The sequence below is a fragment of the Liolophura sinensis genome, chromosome 6, assembly GCF_032854445.1.
Source record: "Liolophura sinensis isolate JHLJ2023 chromosome 6, CUHK_Ljap_v2, whole genome shotgun sequence".
NCBI lineage: Eukaryota > Metazoa > Mollusca > Polyplacophora > Chitonida > Chitonidae > Liolophura > Liolophura sinensis.
Window position 1 is genome coordinate 4,994,261 of NC_088300.1, and position 23,510 is coordinate 5,017,770.

A 23,510-nucleotide genomic window follows, 5' to 3' on the forward strand; every position below is an offset into this window, starting at 1 on the left:
TAGAGTAATCTTTTACAATATTAAACTCTTTAATGATTTTCCCTGTAATCATCACAAAAATAGAATTCACAATTTTCTTCATTTGATTTTTCACCACAGATGCCATACATTGTTCAGGATAAATGTTGCTTGTGTAGCTCCAAATTACATAGTAAAAAGTGTACTAACAATTAATATGTAACTTTCTTGTGGTGAAGAATGGCCTAGTTCATCATCGCGGAACTGGTGTGGGGAGCAGCAAAATATAGCAATACAAAGTCAACATACAATCCAGTACAATGGAGTGATCAGAGATACATCAAATTACTCCCACCTCTACAAATATACAGTGTCATATGAAGGTGCAAGGCAGGGGCGAACAGTTGGTGTACACAGTGTCCCAGGTATGGTAATTTCACTCTGGTGATAAGCAACTATGAAATACAGCACAATGTAGGACGACTTTCTATGGTTTTATGTGTGTGTGTATATATATATATATATATATATATATATATAACCTCTTCATAACATTTACATCTGTTACTCTGGAAGTGCACTTGCGTAGAACAACAGCCAGTATATTACACCTTATACACCCACACAGTAAGCCTCCTAAGATTCTCTAAGCATTCACAGGAGGATATATAAAAACGATCAGATTTCCTGAGAATATTATGTGAAGCCCTAGGGCTTAATAGCAGAGTAAATAAACAATGGTTTTGGTGATAAGAACAATTTTTCACACTAAATGTGAGTTCCTGCAGTCAGTTATTGAAACAATGAAAGCCATTTTATTATTCCACATGCTAGCTCAAAGTACAGTCATGTACTCCACAGGGTCATAATTTGGAGCTTGGCTGGAGATATGGTTTTACAGTTCTCTAAACAGCTGCTTCTATTAGGTCCCTGCAAAGCCTTTAGAGTGTATTTACTCCTAGCTGCAACATGCTAGTTATTAGACCATGAGATTTTCATATATGCACATACAAGCTACATTATATATGTTCTGATAACCATCCCCGTTTCATCACCCACCCACAAAAGATATATCCACCTTTTCTCCACCACATATGCCTCTTTAATAATAAGGTGCATTAAAAGATAAAAATAACATCCAAAAAACATTTCATAAAATGAACATAGAAGAGGCTCCAGTTACTGTAGTTAGTGCACCAATAGTGCATTCATTTAAAGCAATACCTTCAAATCAATTACTTACATGCTCGAATTTCTATGAAAAGTTTTTAAGCACAACAGTAAATCACACTCACACAGTGAAAGTATGACCGATTTGCATTGTCATTCATTGAGAATGATTCTGGTTGTATAATACCAATACTTACTGAGTTAGTGGGATATTATGACAGTAGGACAACTCATCTCTTAGAGACAAAACACAGCTCGGGCAAGTATAAAACAGAAGATATCACAGTATTGAGCGGACACCACTTAAATAGAAATTAGCAGATATGGCTATACAAGAGTATTTACACTGTACAATACCAAAAGAAAGAAAATCATACACATGTTAGCTGACCTATTCAGGGCAAAACCACTTGTAATCATAGATAACTGAAAAATGCACTAAATCCTTGCCTAATTAACTTCACACCCTTCATACAGAAAGTTTACCAGCTACCACAGTGACAACATTACAGACTTCTCTGGAATATTTCTACAGTATAATGTGCAGGAGTTGATGGAAATGTGCAGGAGTTGATGGAAATGGTAAAAAGATAGGTGACCTGCACCAAACATTATTGATTTCATTGTTGTTTATGCCTTACACATAACGGCTAGTTTGAAGGGTGAAGGTGACCCAGGTAAACCATTAATTCTGCACAAGTTACAGACCAATCCTTCAACAGCTGACGTAAAGATATGTTAAACAATTGTCACCAAATCCCCCATGAACAGTGAGAGCGAGACCAAACACTTGAGAGTAGTCCTTCAGATGCCATCACACAGAAATACATGTACACAGTCACATTCACAACTTTTGCCCACCCTTTATGTCAAGACCACATATCACCTGCCTTAAAGGCATACAGAATCGATTCTGATTGGCTGATGTGATAGACAAGTGCCCAGCTTAATGTGAACATAAAGTCAGTCATTAAAACTGGATTAATTAATAAAGTAGTACCAATATTTCAGAAATGTTCTAAAAATATTTTGAAAAAGTTCTACACTACTTATCAACAAAATAAATAACCATCGTCAGTACTTAGCCACTCATTTGGTGACGTCATTTTGCCATGTTGTAGCTATCTAGAGTGACGACATAAAACCTAGGAGTTCTTCCGTACCATTGGTATTAAACAATGTAACAATGAGAAATTACAAACAAAAATGCCTGATACCCAACCAGAGTGTTAGCTCTGTTCCATGTTTAAAGGGCTGATGTTTCTTTCATTTTGGCGCTCAGTCAGGGCGATGTTCATGAACGCAAGTATTGTGTTTTATAGCTGTCCTTTGCTAAGGAAAAACAATGCAAAGTCACAAAATATTTCTTTACGCAATGGCTCTCCCGAGGTGGTTTTCTTGCCAGCTCATCCTGACAAATTACTGCAGTATCCTGTCCAGCATGTACGCATTGTGACACGGGCAGCCGTTCTCAGTTCCCTGCTCTTCAATGTGTGGTCCAAAATGCATCAGTGTAACATTTAAACGAACTGCAAAATCCAATTTATTGCATCGATATCTGTCTATCCACTTTGAAAAACAACACTGACAATCGGGAGCTAATAGGTTTTTTGACGTGACAGCCAATTTGAATTATCACATGATGCTTCCAGCTCTAGTGTCTGGCTAAGTTTATAAGGGATTCTACAACACGGCTACTCAGAGTGAACTGTCCGTCAGTGCCATATCCCCAACGCTGACCTTCATCTTCTCGGCTTTCAAAACTTTATAGACTTTTTTAACATATTTTTGTGTGATAACTGTCCCTATATCATTTTTTCTATGTATATATAGTGGCAGACTTTATGTTCACTTTAATCTGAATTTTAGGTAAGGTAGATTTATTCATGCATAACCAATGCTGCAGGGTTTAACCCAGAAAGCCCTATCTCAACTGTCAGCCAATCAACATGGATTCTGTATCCCTTTAAGTCACACAGTTATTCAGTGGGACAACATGGAATAACATAGGGTCATTAACATGGACATAATTCTAAGCCCAGGATGAGGGATACTAAGCCCGCATATGTCCGTGTCCTGTCACTGAGTACCACGTAACAACTTTATCCTGCAGGACCCATCATAGAGGACTGGCCAGTGAGTTGCCTAAGCTAAGGGATATAACTTAATCAACCATGGCATCAGCTGCAGGATTTGGAAACACACACATCTCCCATGAAAAACTGCATATTTTGTATGATACAGGATAATGACACTTATAGTACAAATGCATTTCAAACTTTTTGTCAATAGTGGGTAAGATTTTAGTTACTTGGACATTTATCTGTTGTTTACACACAGCTTATGAACTCTGGCCAAATAAAAAGTTATCCCTAAATTAACTTGTGCATTATGAATTTGTTCTAAATGACAAATGACCTCAAAGCATAAAAACATACAATGATTCATACGTCAGGCGACAAGCAAACACTTTCACTGTAATGGCAGTCTCCTGAAACATATTTATCTACAAAAGCACATCAATTCTGAAATACAATGTGTGAAACTTTGCCCAATACTGTTCAAGCTGTGTCAATAAAATAAGGAATGTTGAATTGTCTGCGCCTTTGATGTACAGAGCTATATGGACAAAACCACTGGGTTTTATTGGATTGCTATTTTACACCATACTCAAGAATATTTCACTTACACAACGGCAGCCAGCATTATGGTGGGAAGAAAGCAGGCTCAGCTCAACGGAAACCACGACCATTAATAGTAACAATGTATACGTACACTTTTGTCAAAAGATTATTTAAAAAGAAGACTACATAATTCTTTTAAAAAGGATACACAGTTTAAAGTACATTCAGTTGTCCAAGCAAAGTAACAGCTTACAGGTAATGTCGTCATGGAAGCTGTTAGGCATAACCCTGCGCAAGTTTTGTCACAGCAGTTCTCTGGTTTAGAACAACACTTCACAACCACCTATTATTTTTCCAGGGAAACACTAGACTTTCTTTCCTTAACTTCTTACATCACTTCTTCTTTCATCATACAAAACACAGCTGGGTTATTTTAACTCAAACAATGTTACTTTATTATTTTTACACAGTGTGTCCTGCTCTTGCAAGAAACAATGACTTCCAAAACTGTATCTCATAGATATTTTCGCATATTGTGTTTGTAACGATCAGCACTTCAGCTTTGTTTGTGTACACCACATGCTGGACTCCCTTTCTTATAAACATGATATGTTCACAGTACAAAAATGTCTGGGAAGAAGGTAATCATAGCCAGCATCTGTTTATACTGGATTTTCTCAAAATGGATGGCAAAATAAATTTCTCATATTTCAAAATTTAAATATTATATAGCACTTCCCGGCAACAGCCAATGGCCTGACTGCTTGAACCATGTGACTCAACACAGCTCTATATGATATCTATGGTCTCAGTGTCCTTTTTGACAAGCATAAAAATGTTTCTGATTGTCTACCAATAAAGCTTATGAATATATTACAGGTAATACCTTATGTGAAATTCATCTTTGCTTTTTATCATAACTTTCCAGTCACTTCCACCTTGTAATCCATAAATAATTCAATATAACTACTATCTTCCTGGTGTTACTTATCGGTGGTGGGAACAATTTATAAAAACTGAGTTACAAAAAAAAAAGAGAGAAATAATTGAATTCAACAACTAATGTCCACTTCACAGGCAAGACTCTGACACAAATACTCTCCGTACAATAATTTCCACATGTTACAATGGTCCAAGAGTTATACAAGAATAACATAAATTTCAGTTTGGAGTCGAAGCCATTTTAATACTGACCCCACCTAAATCCAAAAACTTCATAAAACCATTTCCTCCACACATCTGTATTGATGTTTCACACCGACCTCCTTTAAGAATGGAAATATCCATGGAATGCAACCAAAATGGCCCCAACTAAAATCTCCGTTATACTACCAAAACAAATGTACTTACTCCACAAGCACACAACAAAAATTTAACATAAATTCTCTCATAAACTTCCCAGCTACATAAAGCCTGAGTTTAGTAATACATTCATAAGTCAATATTATGTGCTTGAAGCACTCTAAGGACATTATGTGTAGCACTGGAGCTAGTCTAAAACCTTAGATATCATATATGCTGTGTTGCTTCATGTCAGACTTCTGCACCCAAATCAATGATGCCGGACTCCGACACCGGCACAAACTTATCTCCGATCTGGACCAATAAGATTGTCTTATCGACATGGGAGCGTCTTCCAGGGTCTGCATGGCAGGGCATCCACTTGTGCACAACTGAACCCTCCATACCCTTGACTGGGGCCCAGCCAAACCAGGCATTTTTTCCCCCATTCTTCCTCCAATCCTCAGCTGGCCACTGGACATCAATCCTACGGCCCAAGTTGATGGAGTCATACACTTGACCAGGGTCTATAATCTAAAACAACAAAGGTTAATGTTAACAGACCTAGAAATAATGAAAATGATCTAATAATGATAATATGCACAGAATTTATTTTAGTTATCATACTATATTTCATGAGAATTTAATCTTAGCTGTTTAACTATGAAAACAATAGTAAGTGCACTATAGAAGCATGCTCTCCTGATGCACAGAATTAACATCCCACACAGTGGCCATTGAAACAGATTATTTATTTATTTGATTGGTGTTTCACATTGTGATCAAGAGTATGTCACCCATACAACAGCCAGCCAGCATTACGGTGGGAGGAAACCAGGGCAGAGAAGTAACAGATTATGATGAGAGCAATTTTGGTTACATAGAAATCCCATTAGAATTAGGTTGTAACTTTTGTGAGCATTGTTCTGCAGTGGGAAGAGTTCACAACACTGCTGCTTATATTGTACTGCTACTGTTACTTTTTTAACTCTTTTGTATGACACGTTAAGTTGTGCCTGTTCTGCACATTGCACATGTGCGCACAAATCAGCTCTCACTGGTCAAGATGGCCATATACCTGAACTCTATGAGAGAGTGGGGACTCCTTGCCCAGGGCTATGGTGTCCATAAAGCCAGTGATGGTGGCCAGTGTGCTGGGCTTGCTGGCTGAGCTAGCGGTGGAGATGACACTCCCACGGTTACCGAACGTCTGGAGGGGGATATCCTGCTGATGGTGAGGGGTAGCACAGGCACTGGTCTGGGTGGAGCCTCCCATACCTGACACACAAACACAAATATTACACAAGTATTACACATGCGGGCTGACCCTGAGGAGCAGTGCATTTACATGTAGCTCCTAAGCACCTGAGGTTTAGGACTGTTTGTGTGGGGCAACATTTTAAAAAAATCAAACTAAATGAAACAATGTTACATGAAAGTAACTACATATACATAGTATATACATGTAAACCATGCCAATCACTGTTGCATGTCATTTATTTATTCATCTGATTGGTGTCTAACAAGCACTCAAGAATATTTCACTTATACAACGGCGACAAGCATTATGGTGGGAGGGAACCGAGCAGACCCCTGGTAAAACCCTTGACCACCCGAAGGTTGCTGTCAGACCTTCCCACAATGGGCCGAAGAGGAAGCCTGCATGAGCTGGACCTGAACTGTTATCCATCGTAAGAGAAGTATTACATCTTTGTTGTTGTAACTTGTTAATGCTATTTGCATAAAAGTATGAACATAATGTTATTTTACACCTAGGATTTCCTCAGAAAACAATTTGACAAGAGAAATGACCACACCTTTCCATTAAATGCTTAGGGTGTGAAGTCTGCATGTGGACTGTTATGTCAGGATTTGTATTTGGATTTGTAAGACCCTTTTACAGACCAAGCTACCTGCTTTGTAATGTTGCATTAAATTAAACATAAGAATAACAGTACATTAATCCACTTGGCTCTCCATAACAAGCCCTTATTTAACTAATCAGATAAATGTTCTGTTCAAATCTGGTTCTGTTGGTGCAGCTGTAGCTGTAAGACAGCTGTGTAAAACATCAAAAAATGGAACAAACAAAATATGTGTATATACCTGAAGATGCGACAGTTGCAGCGTGCACACAGCTGGGTGTGTAACCAACTGCATCTGCATACATGGAGCTGCCACTGGTGCAACTTGCACCACACCGCCGACGCATCCTACAGTGAATAACAACACAGCAGTGATATAATATGGCAACATCACTTATCTCATTGGATCACCATTCTACATAAGAATGGACTTCTGCGAGCCTATATCAGCTTCAACAATAACACACCACTCTACATAGGAATGAACTTCACTGAGATTACATCAGCTTAAGCATCCACACTAACAATGTTATCAAACTGGCAGTGTGCCTTCTCCAACAGAATTCTAGTGCAACAAGACCTGCCTTCTACAAAAAAAAAAGACTTAGTATATCAAAGTAGAAAGTTTTGCTAGGTTCCTGATCATAAACAAGATTGCATCTATGACCCATATTCCGTTTTTATGCCTAATTAAAAATGATAATGATACCTCATATGGAACTCAGACATGCATTGTATTCCCATCTATCATCAATTACCAACTAAATTTTTTTCAACCACTTTCCAACAACAAATGCAAAAATTCTGAACATCTTGCACCGTTCTAAATTCTACATTTTACATAGTTTGTTAACACATTAACAAAACTAAATGTGTGTATGGTGTGAAATATGTATCAAATAATATCCAAGCTTTGGTATTTACTTAACAATCAGAAATTCAACAGTGATTTTAAGAATTGTGGCAAATCAAAAACCTGTAAAGCATCAAGTCTTTTGACAAACTTTAAAGTCCAGATGTCCCATTTAAACATCTGTGTATATGACTAGATAAGTAAACAACTGACCTGTTCCAAACTCCCTGAACGAACTGCTTGACGCGGTGAAGTGTGAACTCTGCCCCCAGCACAGAGGCCATCTGGTCGTGGGTGGAGGAGTAGGAGGTTGTCAGTGGCGACACGTAGATAGGGTAACCAATGGGCTGGTCACACGAGGAGTTGATCATATTACGAAGGGCCTGTTTGGCATTCTGTATGCTCCCTCTCTCGGGATTGCGGTTCCTCAAGTAGATCAGTTCCTGCTGTTGCCCCGCCCAAAGCCCTCGTACACATTCACGATTTACCTAGGAAAAGGCAACAGATATTATAAAGTCATGTTACACTGTTTTCAATTTTTCCTGTGGACATGAAAAGGAAGAAGGAAAAGTTCTTAGTCATATCCTGAAATGATTTGAATTTGAATATAAACATGTTTAAGATAAATCACAAATTAAAAATAAAACCTTTCCTGCAACATACTAAAACAATGATTCAACTGTGAGGGTGACGTTAGGTAACTAAGGTCTAGTTGAATAAAACTCATACACAAAACATATCCATTGCAGAGTTAATGCCCTTACCTTAACTATCCTGAAGCTGAGGTATCTCTTGTTCAACATGATTATCTTGTATTCGTCAGATCCTTCATCAAACACGTGCCTGTGAAATAGAAGCAACAATAAAATTACATACATGTAATCAAAAATGGTTAATTCCATATATAAATATCAAGAACATGACGAAAAGGAGTAAAGTGTATGCAATAAAATACCTTCCTTAAAAGTGTGGGAAGATATACATTGCTGTAGAGTGGCCAAACAGTGGTTTTACAAAATGTATGATATTTTACCTAGGATTGAACATGTGGAATTAAATTTAACTCACTGAGGATTAAACCAAAAATCTTATACATATCAAACTAGCCTTTTCATACAGAATTAATCTGCAGATGAGAAGCAGGACTGACCTGAGGGCTAACAACGACGGTGTGTTGGAGAGCACAGCATTTCTCCAGGCTGGGTCTGCCTCGTGGGATATGACCAGGGTCTGCTCATACTGACTGATGGCTCCGTACAACACACGGTTATTCTCATATTCATCAGGTGATGTGAAATGGTCCTATGTGGTAACAAGAATTAATAACAAAATCTGGCCTTTACTTCAAATATTTTACAGAGAAATTTCTAACTTTGGTGATTTTACAATAGGCAATCCTGACGTTTCTCCACTGTTTTTACTTGTGAGGTTAATATAACACATCCCACTGTGCAGTAGGGTACACACGTATATTACACCTGTTGCCCTGTTCTGGTATAGAGTGCATGATCAGATTTTGTCTTAGGTGTCTCGACATGGCAAAGTGTGATTATAAATCAATGTAGATTTATGACTGTCCCACTACAAGGTCCGTGGGATCCGACCAAAACAGGGCTGAGAGGACGGGACATAAACACAGTCTGATTCATATTGTGTGCATGTAATTATAGCTGACTCAGATACCTGGTGCAGTTTGAGTGACATGCGAATGGCAGGGGCCACAACTCTTCTCATTAACTCCATGTCTGCAAACACCCACTCATCCCGTGAAGATGTGATCCTAAAATCTCCTTTGAACAGTGAGTGAAGACCATGAAGGAAGAAATCCACACTGTAATAAAGAGCATCAACAACATTTTATTAACAAACAAACTTTCCTTTCACCTTATCTTTCTCCTGATGTATTTGTTATGAAACAGCTGGATTTGATAATTTATCAGAAATAGAAAAAATGATTTGCATCATTTACTAATTTCCCCTTTTTCCACACTATATTGTGATCTATTAAAAATTCTAACCCTTTTCACAGATATTTAATGTTTTTTTTAACATTTTGAGATCACTCACACCAACCAATGAGACCCTCTTTCGTCAGGGGGTTGGACAGGTGCCCGGCACAAGCAGTGGTTTACTCCTGCTTAATCAAGTCATAAATCAGATTAATTCTGTATGTGTGAACAATTCTGAATACCACAATAAAATAGATAGATTACAGTACTAAATCAAATTTCTACATACTGATAATGTCTGTGAATTAAAAGAACACGGGTTTCCTTTGTTATGGCCAAGGTTGGGGCAGTAACTTCTCCCAGCACTTACCTGGCATTGGCATGACTAAGTGAGGCAGCACCCAGAGCCCTGCGCCCCAGTAGACTGAGCAGGTAACACAGAGAAACTAAAGCGGAGTCTCTACTTGAATCTATTGTCTGGAAATAAAACATAAGTGGTAAATTAATGGAGACATATGAATGGTTAGATCATTACACTTCTGTCACTGGATTCTGAAAACACAAAAATATGTGGTAAGCCCAAGGTAAAATCCAACGGTTTAAGACTCTTACACTTCTACCCTAGGAAGACTTATACTTCTCTGACTTTTCATTGATCTCCAAACAGACAATGCCATGTGTTTGAAGTTAATACAAGAATTTTGTGTTCTTGATACAATCACCAAACTCTTACCTTTTCTCTCCTACTGCTGCAGTGTTGTATCCACTCTAAATACACCTCACAGAAGCTGCGGCGAGAAATCCCTGACAGGTTTCGATCAAAGTCATCATCAACGTGCATGTTGAAAAGTAGGTCAAGATCAACATAGGATTTATCGAGAGTTGGGGTCAGCGCTTCTATCACAGTCGGGGTGCTGAGCCATGTCTCAAGCTTTGGAGATCTAACTGTGTAATATATAATGCTCTGAAAGCAAACAAGACAGCATACTCCTAATAGTCGTACTTGTCTGGACAATATTCTGGGGATTTAAAGTGAAAGACAGCACACGACTAATGTTTATGTCCACTGAAAGACCAATACCATTAAAATTCATATTAAACCTGCATTAAATATATTTTTAGATTTTTTAAAACCCAGTAAACGTTTAGTGAAACTTTGTCTTGTCAAAGCTTCAGGGCGTCACCATTATTGATAGCAAGAAGATGTCACTTGTTCAAGAATACTCGTTCTCAAAAGTCGAAGGTATTTCAATAGCTTAGGGCAGATTAAAGGTGTGGACGCTGGCGATGAAGGACCAAGTGCTAAATAGCTTTCTCGGAAATTGGACATACTGGAAAGATATTTCTCCTGTTTGAACTGTTCATACAGTAGGCCTACTATATCATCTAAACAGTTTCCACCAGGGTATTCCTGGTTCAGATCGTAGCCTCCAGAGGGGTTGTGCTAGTACCGGTAATTCTGACCCCCTTTAAATGTTTACAAAATTACAATAAAATTGTTGTACTGGATTCATGCTCACTTCTGACACAAATAGAAATAAATCTAAGCACCATTGAGGCTGATTTAGGCATTTGACTGTCGCTGGATTTTATGCTTCAATTCTGTAGTGGTGGCTTCTAAGATGAGAACAGTGCTAACCTGGTTTTTGACTCAGCTTAAACACTGCATTTCAATAATTTTACTGTATTTTATAATCCCTTCTATGCAAGAAAGGCAAAGGGCAAAATTTAAATTCTTCAGTTCTAATAAATTCAGAGAAAAAAAATTGTATCATGCAGTAGCTCTGTGTAAATTTCTCAAGATGGCTGCCTCGATTCACACAAGCCATTGGTGCAGTATTGTCATTTTATTCTACATGTTATTCGGTGAAATCTCATAAAAAATAATAAAGAGTGATACTTTTCCGAAAGCTTGAGTATCCTGCTTTCTAATGAAATATGTTTTAGGCAGGTGCTGTCTTGTCCTTTAAAGAAGCAATAAACTCCAATATAACAGTCATATCTGCAGGCACATTAATCAAGGTTCATTTCTCATGTGATTAATGTCTCAAATGTGATAAAAATGTTTATGTTCAATGTCACTTAACATATTTTGCCTCCAACAAACTTTCCATGTAGGTATCTATAATTCTGAAACTCACAAATATCATACCATCCCCTGGATCCCTGGGACATAAACGCCTGAAAGAAAACACAGCTGCCTGTCTTACCTTAATATAGTATGTGATGAGGACTTTGCGGAGATCAAACACCTGTAACATGGAGGCTGCGCTGTTGTCAGATATACTGTAGCCCTCCAGGACATATTTAGTGACCACCACCTCCCAGGCTAGCCACCGCTGGTTGAAGGCTGCATTCAGTGAGAGGAAATGAGGAAAATGACCAGGCTCAAAACAGCAGAAACCTACAAGAAGTTCACAGGTACTTTAGACAAGGGCTGGTAATATGCAGAATATATAGGTTCTAAACTAAGCTATTAATAACAGACTTATCACCAGCTATATGCTGTTGCTTAAAGACGTTTGTCAGGCATAAACATACATAAAGATGTATATTCATAAATTTAAATAACAAGAAAATCATCAATTTTGATCAGCCTCAGTTGGTTGGCCAGTCATTTGGAACAGAAGAACAAAATCAACTTTATTTTTGGGACCCTTTGATTTGTGCTCTGAAAGAATTTGTGTAAATATGGTGCTGGAAGAAGACCAATGGCTACCATTTCTAGAGATGACCACTGGTTACCTTCATCCTCATCAATTCCTTCCGTGATTGCTTCCACTTCTCTCTGCTGGCAATATGTCCCTGTTAGCATAAACAAACACATCTGCAATTCCATTGTGCCAGAGGTATATGAATACATGTAGTACGTTCAAGATCTTTTAGTTGAAACCATTAACTTATCGATGAAAACATCAAAACACTCTATCCTACAAAAAGACATCAGACATCTGAGTATAATTATGCTAGTTCCCCTCAACACACTCCAACCCCCACCTCCCATAAAATACGAACAAAAGGTTACTACATTCTAATGTTCCCTGTCACAGACTGACCTCTGAACTCGAGCCCACGGAGTTGGAATGTGACAAGCCCATTACCCATCTCGATGATGTGGACGAGAGCGTTGAGGTAATCTGAGGCCATGATGAAGCAGTCTCCCTGAGAGGCGTTTCCCCACCGTCCCATCATCAGGTCCCCACACAGGCTGTGCTGCAGGGACCGCGTCAAATGTTCGTAAAATATAGAGTTGAGGTTATTATCATCTGAACCTAGCAGACAAAGAAAAACAAAACACTCATTTGTAAACATAGATCCAGAAAGCCAATATTAATGAGGAAATTCTTCAAATGCCGGTATAACAGCCTCAACCAAAACAGACCTCCCATTCACATCAACTTTGTTTATCTGATTGGTGTTTTACACTGTACTCAAGAATATTTCACTGGCGACGTCCAGCAGTATGGTGGGCTCTTGCATAAAAGCATTACATAATGAAGCCACAGCTGTAAATTCAAACATGTGTCCACTTTTCTCATGCCTTATTTGTTTGTTAGGTTACACAAAACTATTCTCACAAGAACAATGATCGGCTATAAATGTAAACATAAAGGGTAGCTTAGTTACTTGTTGTCTATGGGAACAATATCACATGGCTTTGAGTGTGGGGATTTCATGTAACACAAAAATTCTATATGTAACCAATCAACTCATTTTCCAAATAGGGTCTCTTTGTCAAGGGCTGATCAGCTGGGGCAAGAACGCCATTTAGATCAATGAGCCAGCACAGACTAATCCCATCTGGGGATTCTTATGATCAGGTGAAGAGTTACAGGTAACACATACACCGTGCATTGCTGTGTGTAGAACTGAAAAACACGCAGCAGATATGGGCATCAGATAAATAATCATGGACTTGCAGATAGATTAGTCTGAGTAGAACCACTAAAACCCTGAGGCCTGCCATGTAGTGAGAAGCTCAATCATGGCTCCATCTCCTCAGCTGTGCCAATACTGACCAAAGATATCTTCAACCAAAATACACACCTGGATTTCTTTCTAACTGTGATGAAAGTCTGGTGTTAGAATGGTCAACCCGTTTTGTGCTGTAATAGAAAAAGAGAATAGTTTTCATATACAGGGCATTGACTACTACAAGATATTGAATCTTCAATGATATGTCACTAATACAAGGACTGCCAGTATTATCACGGTGGGAGGAACCCAGGACCATCTGTAGGTTGCTGGAGGACCTTTCCAAAATATGATCGAAGAGGGAGTCAGCATGAGCTGGAATTGAACTCATTCGCATTGGTAAGAGGAGTCATTACACTGTGCTAGCACTCTAACCACTTGGCCAAGATAGGGTATCAGGTATATGTAGCTTCATTAAATACACTTCTGGTCATAAAAGCAACTGTAAATATTCAGTCAAATAATTGTTACAATGAGAACAATGCTTTTAACCTTATAACCTGTACTACTTTTTCAATATGACTCTGCTGAGACGAACTTAGGCCATAAAAATGCTTACTTGTAGTCCCGCTCCCAGAACTTGACAGGTCGTATATAGGAGGTAATAAATATGGCACTGCCCAGGAAAGGGTTAAGTGGGGTGGAAAAGAAGGATGAAATGATGGTCTGTACAAACAGCATGGCAGAGTCTGATAGCTGGGTCAAGGAAAAACTGATTAAATTTCACTAGTGAAAAACATTTCTTTTATCAGATGAAAATAATAATTAAAGGAGATCAACACTAACTCCCTCACTCTTAAAATGTTACAAAAACACACTAGCAACTTAGAATTGGTAGCAAGGTTACCAAACAGCTCATCTGTATGCAGAACATTGAATAAAGAACTGGAATCGTGAATTTGGTAATTTACAATAATTAATACGCTCAGAGAGCATCAGTGATGGAACATCTCCCATGTGCCACTGTGCTTTAAAGGCATGTAAAACTTCAGGCCAACATACACTTTTTGAGATACCAACCCTAACATTTTGTTTAATGGTGATTCTAATACACAACACACAACATCAGGAATTCAGTAACTTATGGTATTTAATGTGCACATATCCACTCTACGATGGACTCTCCCCCTCATGCTATTGTGCTGTACAAGTGACCAAACCTTGAGCTCAATACATGCAGTACTTTTTGAGAAACCACCACTAAGTCATTTTGTTTAATAATGATTCTTATATACAACACACTAAGTCAAGAATTCAGGAATTTACGGTATTTAACAAATACAGATTGAATCAATGATTCAATATACCCCTTGTGCCATTCTGCTCTACATGTGTGCATACCCTGAGCTCAATACATGCGGTACTGTTTGAGATACCAGCCCTAACACTTTGTTTGACATTGATTCTAATACACAATACATTAAGTAAGGAATTCAGTAATTTACACTCCTTGATAGGCACACATCCAATCAACGAAGGAGTATCCCCATCGTCCTATTGTGCCCTACATTTGTGCAAGCCCTGAGCTCAATATTTGCAGTACTGATTAAGATACCACCCCTAACCTCTTGTTTAACTTTCCTTTCTCTATTATTGCTCATGGTACGACAAAAGCTACTCCTGCACTTAATACAGGTGAGCTAAAAAACATCATCTTAAATTTAACCTCAAATTGGTTTTCCATTGATTTTTTTCCAACCAAAAAAAAAAAAGCGAACAGCTTGGCAGATTCTGCTAATCCTATCAACAGTATATAATACTTGTACAAGCATGTCCAGATGAACATGTTTCAGGATACGAGGTACACTAAAGGGTTGAGCAAAGGCATGGAAGGCTGAGCCCCAGGTTATCTGCCAGGGAGCAATGTAAGTTACCACAAACTTCATCTTAAGCACCATATCATAAAACTGAAAAATACAACAAAAATTAAAATATACATGTACATGTACATTCAATATGAATACCAAAATTACAAAATTGTTCCAGTAATTCTTGTAAATATTATTATTTATAGCTATACATCCTTTTATTACAAAACAGATTAGTTTATGAATAATAGAAGCAAAGAGAAGAAAGTTTTACTTTATGATTAATTTGCATTTTAGGTTTTTTTTTTTTTTTTTTTTTTTTTTCCGACAAACACAGCAATTTAACAGCTGTGCCTTCAAAGATTGTCACTTCGTTACCTTTTGATACAGAATGGCCATGAAGAAGTAGTCAATGAGAAAGGTTTCTGTTGCACTGTTGCGAAAATCGAACTTGAAGAAGAGGACTGTGAACGCCAGGATGTGGTAATGTTTAGGCGTGTCAGAAAACGAACTGCGTAATAACTTCATGCCACAAACAACAACAATGCCAGTCCCCAGTCTGAAAACCAGAAATTACTTTCACTGAGAATGCTAAAAAAAACAAATTCCAACAAAGATACAGCAAAGCAAATATAAGAGGTCGACAGTAATTACTTGTTAGGAAAAACAAACAATTTTATCAAACACTAACATAAAAATCTTTCACACATACCAGTAGTACAATTTAACTTTGGTGTTTGATTGCGTCGGTTTTAAAAAGATTGAAACCACAGTCAAAATTTTTAGTCTGGTGGTTTAAGACAGCATACTGAAGAATATTCCACCTAAACATGATAGCTATTTGGCTTTAAGTGTCAAGGAAACTGGTCTAACATTTATTCAATCCTTCCTCTTTGGACCAGATTTTGTATATTTGACATCGTTTTCCACATATTTTTTTTATTGCATCTAATCTTTCTACTATCATGATATTCCAATAACATAACTCAGTCAACCCTACGTGGAGCTGTAGCTTACTTTAAGCCAAACTTGTTGACAATCTGTGGAGCTGAGCTGGTTATGGCACACAGAAACACAACAGTGTATAAGACATTCCTCTCTAGAAACCTCAGCCAGATGTACATTTTCTCAAACCACATCACTTTTGCTGGATCTGTGAGCAAGTAGAGAAGGTTTCATATTAATTAATATGTCACTCTTAAAACAGACCCTCAATCCATTAAATGCTTGCAACAAGCAACGGAGAGATAATCAATAAACTTCACAACATGTTAATGTCTTATCCTAGGCACTAAGCTAAAGTGAAGTATTTTTTATAAAGAATTTTTTTCAGCTTAGTAAAACAGCATTATGCATTTGAAACTTTGGATTCTGTGGTGTCCTATTCTGATCATACTGTGACCAGAGATGTAACAGCAGGTTTTACTGTCATTGAACAAGCACCCCTAAATTTCATCCTTCACAAGGCATTTTTTCACAGATTCATGACTCCATTGGCCAAATGGACCTTGAAACCAACTATTTCAAAGCAAAAAAATATATACTTCATTTTAGTGGGGTTTTTTGTTTTGCCTTTAAGTCTGCTTAAATAAGAATCTGTCCCTTCTCACATCTTTCAACATGACACAGTTCATATCACCTTTAACTTCAAAGTAGCTTCTCTCGTGGCTGGGTAACACGGGATGGGCACAGCACAACCATGGCATTTCTTTCCTCAGTTGAGGGATCACATAATGTATACAGAAGCCCACAGATGCAGCCATGTAGTATATCACATCGCTTAATGATGGCTGAAAATGATGACATCAGTGTGTAAGTTTGAGCAGATAAAACATTATCACCTTGTTCACAGCTCCCATTTTTTTTGTTCTCCAAATGAACATGCCAATATTCACTAGTCACTCCAGTGGGAATGCCTGCTTATTCTTTATATTGGTTCTATTTGTACGGATGATTTCCTCTGTTTTAAGTAGAATATAGGTATGTATCCTGAAGTAACAAACACTTCTTTCAATACAAAGGTTTCAAGCAATTTCTGATTACATGTAATTTTACAAGCAACATTTATCCAAACATGTAGGCTTCCTTCAAGACTGCTTTTGCACGGATTCAATGTGTACAAAAGAGGAACAGAGACAACACCTATGATCTTATATACATGGATTAGTGTATTATTCATTCATTATTTATATGACTTACATGCGTATTCTTTTATGAAATTCTCTATAAGAGTACTGACCTGTAGTACAGGGCTGCTGAAGACTGTACTGACATGTACAGCAAACACTAGGACGGTCACAACACAGCAAACTACCAGGTCAGACTGTAGACGCTTGCTCTGCCAACAGACACAGGTGAGTCACAAAGACTTCAGACATTATCAGCACATAACCCTGAAACAGCCACTAGTGATTTTCCAATCTGGCCTCCATGCTAAATGGCAACCCAGCGATTCATAGGGCAATTTCTGACCGCTTGATATAAACTAATTTTTTGCCTATAGCTGATACCTGAAGCTCTTTCTTGTTTTAAAATGCATGGTCCCTTAGAGACTACATGTACTTGCATTGACCAATGGGGTTGTGCGTTCATATGCAGCTGGAGCTTTACACCCCTGAGTTTTGAGCGACAGGTGAGGAGTATTTAAACCTAGGCATTATTGTGTGTTTACAGTACAATATTTCTGAATATGGTGGAGAGCATACATGTAAATGAAATAAAATGCTTAACTATTGCTCTGGTAAAAAGTTAACATAACAGAAACAAACAATAGTAAAATTCTTTCATCAAGCACAACTTGATTCAACTTAACAGGTTTCTGAACAAAAAATGCAGCATATATAAGCATATGTGGGTTACACATACAAGATTCTCAATTCCTTAAAGGAGAAGAAAATTTAATATGCATTTCCTCTCAGGCGTATGCCAAGAAAACAATTCTAATATGTACCTCAAGTTGATCATCACTGTGGGTGACTCCATTTTGCCTAAGAACTAGTCCTGAAGTCTTCTGTGTTAGGAGGAGAATTACCGTGGGAAACCCCCGAAGTGCAGTTTGTACATTTCTGGTAGAACACTTCTTCCCAAAAGTGAACAGTACAGTTTGTTTTCCGCTTGACGATCAGGAAACCAAAATGTTGGATGCAGGTTCCAAGTTTACACGAACAAGCCAGCAGTTTTAATGACTCTCATTGGCTGAGAAGCAACATACCCCCAGCATAAATTACGGGGTGTTAAAGATGGAGAATGCCATGGACTCAGCGATTTATGCCAGTTCTGCCGTTTTTAGGCTTAATGTGTATGGCGAGGAAAGATCTCAAAATTATGCAACAAGCACCACCAGATAGAAAAAAATGTTTTCAGCCTATTGTGTCATTGTTTTAAGTTTTCTTCTCCTTTAAAACTGTACAGCAGTGCATCTAATAGCTATAAGTCTCACAGTATTGTCTCACAGGATCTGTTTCATGAAGCTTACTACACCTATGTCTTCACTACACGTTCTCATGAACATTATGAAAGTTCCAATGTTCTTATGACAGTTCATGACTTACCACACACTTCCTGAGTTTTCCTGGCAGTGGGTCAATAGCCTCATTCTGAGTCTCCTCAGTCTCCTTCTCTGGCTTTTCTTTCTTCACACCACAGATAAGAGACCTGCACACAGACAGGACAGATTTATGTGAATAAATCAAGATAGATGAAAAACAATTTGATATTACGCAGCCATGAACGCTATGCTATCCTTCAAGTACTACAGAGAGTATGCAAGTATGTGTGTATGTAAGTATGTTTGTATGTAAGTATGTATGTATGTATGCTCAGGGTTTGACTATGTACTCAACAATTTTTCAGTCACATGATCAGGAGGGTTCATTAGGTGTATGTACATGCACTGTGTTTTCTTGTGGCAGGGCGAGTCTGTGCTGACACCACTGAAGAATTTTTCACTTATTTTCAAATATCTGCAAAAGTGAAAACTTAAGGATATAGATTTCGTCAGCAGGTAGCATAAAGCTGATTACTGCTTTTAGTGGACCGGATATAAGTGTTAATTTACCTGGAATTCTAATTACAGTACAAATGAGAGCACTGGATTAAGAATGACAAAGGAACAGGTCAATTTCACTTACCATATCACAGTTGGATCAGAAGCCATTCGGCTCAGATGGTAAGACATGGAGACTAAGAGGCCACTGAACACAGAAAACAACACATGCTGGGAAGAATCTTCTTCCTGTTAAAAAGATCAATCAAATGCAATAAAAAGTAGTTTGGTAAGTTGCAGGTAAAAACCATAAATACCTAAAATTGATTTCCAGACAAAGGGCAAATTCACAGCAAGAGAAATCTCTTATCATGAGTTGAAAATGAAATAAGACTTGTACTGTCATATTAAAATACTGACTCACAGCCTATTACTGATCTAAATGGGCTGGATGTGTTGAAAAAACATAAGCATTCACCTTAATTGTCAAAATAAATGAAACATCATGAGAAAAGAAGAAATAATATTTATAATCAACCAATACACCATTAAAAATTCCCTACAGTTTTCAGTTTTACAAGTTAGTTAAAATAACATTTCATTCAGATGGAAATCAAAATATTTTTAGACATTTTTTTAGAATATTCCATCAAATCTCACCTTCAAAGCCCCATAGCAGAAACCATAGAGCAGAGCTACAGCTAAAACACTGTGCAATACACTAAATGTGGCCCCTACTAGACTGGTAGTGGCTGAAAGACAAACAATGACGAATCAGTATAATAACATCACACACATGCATTAATGACATTACTGGAAAAACCCACAAACATGACACATTGCTGCAAGACATTCCCTCGTATGAAAATTATATGTACCATGTATATCTAATATGAACTCTTCCAAAATACATTGTAAAAGCGCTTCCCTTACGTGAAAACATAAAAACAACGATCACTAAAATTACTTACCATTTCCACCAAATATATGCATTTCAATTTGTTCCAATGTGTAGATGAAGAAGGTATTAACTTGTGGAAGAAGACCAACAGTGAAGATAACAGGAAAACATAAAATAAAAACTGTAAAAGAAAGAGATGAGAAATATATTATCAAAGGTAAAGTAACATACCGTGATTGGGTAAAAAATGAATCAACATATAAAAGTTTGGTTTGTAATGTTCGTCAGACACATTTGCATATAAAGTTTGAAAATAAATCTTCTAAGACTAAGAGCACTGCTATTGCAAAAACTGTCTGGAAAGTTATCAGGCAATGAACCACATCACTTTTCAAAATTTGTACACAATTTAAGTTTTCACCCATACATCTTTCCACACTTTAGTTTCAAATTATTCAACATAATATGCTGATAACCAGACATAGCCTTACCTATAAGCAAGTCCCTTGCAAACCTGACTGATGATCTGGCAGTAAACGGCATGCCATACAATGTGTATTTTGTGTCTGTGACAGAATCTTCTGCGTAGTTCAGTGCCAGCACTAGCCCACAACACAGGCAGAAGTAAAATGGACGGCTAAAGGCTATCAGTCGATTAAAACCCTGTGCAAAACAGAAATCATTTAATTTAAGTTTCTTGCCATAATTTTCACTCCGAGAACTTATGCAAAACTTATGCATGTATCACACTGGTTTTCTAAGTTAATCTTAAGGGCAACAAAATGAATATGCACGCAATATGTTATGAAAAATGGACAGTTTTTGAAGTAGATATTGAACAGAAACCTGGTCTGTGATTATCCCAAATTTACCACAATCAGAGAATATTTTCAGCATTTATGGCCAATAAGAATCACAAAATTCATTAAATATGCAACACTTATGCCCAAACTGGACTAGTTTTCAAACTCGATCTGACAGTGCACAAAGTGATGAAAATCAGAGAATACTTGGAGGAGGTACCAGAGAGCTTTATTGAGTGTAGACACTTGCCAAGATGCTGTCCTCTAAAAAACTTACGTGCATTGGTGATGCAGCGTCTGGTTGAACGCTCTGGCAATAAATAAAATTATACAGCTCTTAATCCATAACTAGACACAATGATAAGTCATTTCTTTTCTCCTCACATACGGAAGACCAAATTGAGCACTGTCTTGAAGTATGTGCATATCTACTGTATGTGTGTATTTACTGTATGGGTGTATTTACTGTATGGGTGTATTTACTGTATGGGTGTATTTACTGGTGATATTTGACTCATAAAAGCTTTTATTCATGATCTATGATTTATCCATCCTGATTTACCAACTGACAGGCTGATGAAGACAAAAAACAACACTTTTTCTGAGGAAGCAACAAGCACAAAATTTCAATGAATATGTTTCAGTATCTACTTAAATTCCATTTACGAATGATGCAATTATAAAGTAAACAGCAAAAGATAAAAAAAGGGCTCACCTTTAATAAAGAATACTGACAACTTGCTATGATAGAACAGAATAAAAATATGCAGATATCTTGAAAAAAATTTTGGCTGAGTAGAAGTGCCCCAAGGGCTCCAACCCCAATGGCCAGTAGAACAGCTGCGGATGTGTCTATCACGGACATATTCCTGAAAGGTAAAATAACCATCGCTGATCCTTCAGATGTAACCATGCCACAAGATGACATCATCGACTGTGAATTATATATCAATGTATTCTGACACACCACAGATAATTTAGAGATACTAGCCAGACATTCATTTGTGTCCTATGTACCTGTAAGCCACAGAATATGGCAGCATTTTGTAGTTATTCTCACATGTACGCTCAGAAAGCACAAATACCACTCTCTAGTACTCTACACTTTGGTCATACACAATTCTTTTGTAACTCAATGTTGAACAATGCATAGCAACACAGTTCTGAGAATATATTGGAGTTGGGGTCTATATACAGCATTTAACAGAAACGTGCACAAATTGATTACAGCAGAATGTTGTTACAACATGTAAATCCTGAAAGCCCCTTTGATTACTCCAGGACTCACCTATCTAACAATGCCAACAGTGCCAGTCTATCAAAATGAATCTTCACAGTGACTTTGGGTAAAACCTTAAGTTTGTAGAAATGTTTTGGCTTGTCATCGAGGTGTGCCATATTATGAGTGAAGTCCGAGTCTGTGGAGGAGTCAGAGCCTCCAGCCCGACTCTGGTTGCCTTCCAGCAGTGACATGTACGTCTGTAGCTGGCTACCCAGAGGCCTCATCCCTACTGCACCTGGCAATTGGATTTCCCGCATTCCAGAGATCCCTGTCTCGATTCTATCTGGCATTTCCACCTTTGGAGAATCGAGTATCACAGTAGAGCCTGAACCACTGCTCGATGTAGACACCTCCCTGAAAACAGCAACAAGGTCATGGATTGATTGATTGATGATGATCTGATTTAAGATCTGATTTAAGCTCTGCTTTCTGTTAATCTTCAGTCTGAGAGCTAGGAAGCAGATTCATGCCTGTCTTCACCGAGAATTCGTTTTCTCACACAATTGTGTGGCCATTTGTGTATAACATTCACTGAAGACCACTTGTCTTGCACCCATATCGTGGGCACATCTGTAGGCCTACATGAGAAAGATTTGTGGCCACTTCTCTAGGCACACATGAGAAAGTTTCGTGGGCACATCTGTAGGCACACATGAGAAAGTCTCTTGGGCACATCTACAGGTACACATGAGAAAATCACTTGGCAAATGTTGTGGTTTATGCCAGGCAATCCAGTTTCCTCCACTGACTGCCATTGCATGTGAAAAATTCATGTGTGGCATTAAGCAATAAACAAATAAATAACTAAATATTCCAAGTGCTAAACACACGTCAGTTTTACGACATGTGAAAGGACGTGTCCAAAACAGCAAGAATGAGCTTGTCATCATACAGAAAAAAGAGAGGGATCAAAATTAATGTCACTGTCATTTAAAATAGTAGATGTTAAGAGCTGTACTTAAGCTGAGAAGTCACCAATACACAGTCAAATATCCAAATCTTATGTTATGCTGACAGCTTTACACATTTTCATCTATCATTTCTAAAGCTTAACAA

The 23,510-nt window shown here is 37.8% G+C and overlaps 1 protein-coding gene across 4 annotated transcripts in view; it reads right to left on the reverse strand.

The window, feature by feature from the left end:
• Positions 1-482: 482 nt before the first annotated feature.
• The window catches only part of LOC135469239 (pecanex-like protein 1), a 35,149-nt gene continuing 12,121 nt past the window's right edge, over positions 483-23,510 (reverse strand). For all 4 annotated transcript variants that reach the window (XM_064747836.1, XM_064747835.1, XM_064747834.1 and 1 more), the window contains 27 exons: positions 22,461-22,808; positions 21,888-22,041; positions 21,450-21,482; positions 20,861-21,032; positions 20,440-20,550; positions 20,129-20,220; positions 19,614-19,717; positions 19,035-19,137; positions 17,723-17,821; positions 17,123-17,273; positions 16,501-16,636; positions 15,862-16,042; positions 15,474-15,582; positions 14,235-14,364; positions 13,748-13,806; positions 12,757-12,972; positions 12,446-12,505; positions 11,911-12,104; positions 10,434-10,664; positions 10,071-10,177; positions 9,435-9,582; positions 8,902-9,053; positions 8,516-8,594; positions 7,965-8,239; positions 7,140-7,246; positions 6,112-6,311; positions 483-5,567 (listed from right to left, as the gene is read on the reverse strand). In XM_064747836.1, coding sequence (XP_064603906.1) covers positions 5,286-5,567; positions 6,112-6,311; positions 7,140-7,246; positions 7,965-8,239; positions 8,516-8,594; positions 8,902-9,053; positions 9,435-9,582; positions 10,071-10,177; positions 10,434-10,664; positions 11,911-12,104; positions 12,446-12,505; positions 12,757-12,972; positions 13,748-13,806; positions 14,235-14,364; positions 15,474-15,582; positions 15,862-16,042; positions 16,501-16,636; positions 17,123-17,273; positions 17,723-17,821; positions 19,035-19,137; positions 19,614-19,717; positions 20,129-20,220; positions 20,440-20,550; positions 20,861-21,032; positions 21,450-21,482; positions 21,888-22,041; positions 22,461-22,808 — 4,033 coding nt within the window. In that variant the 3' untranslated portion in view covers positions 483-5,285. The remainder of the gene's footprint in view (positions 5,568-6,111; positions 6,312-7,139; positions 7,247-7,964; positions 8,240-8,515; positions 8,595-8,901; positions 9,054-9,434; positions 9,583-10,070; positions 10,178-10,433; positions 10,665-11,910; positions 12,105-12,445; positions 12,506-12,756; positions 12,973-13,747; positions 13,807-14,234; positions 14,365-15,473; positions 15,583-15,861; positions 16,043-16,500; positions 16,637-17,122; positions 17,274-17,722; positions 17,822-19,034; positions 19,138-19,613; positions 19,718-20,128; positions 20,221-20,439; positions 20,551-20,860; positions 21,033-21,449; positions 21,483-21,887; positions 22,042-22,460; positions 22,809-23,510) is intronic.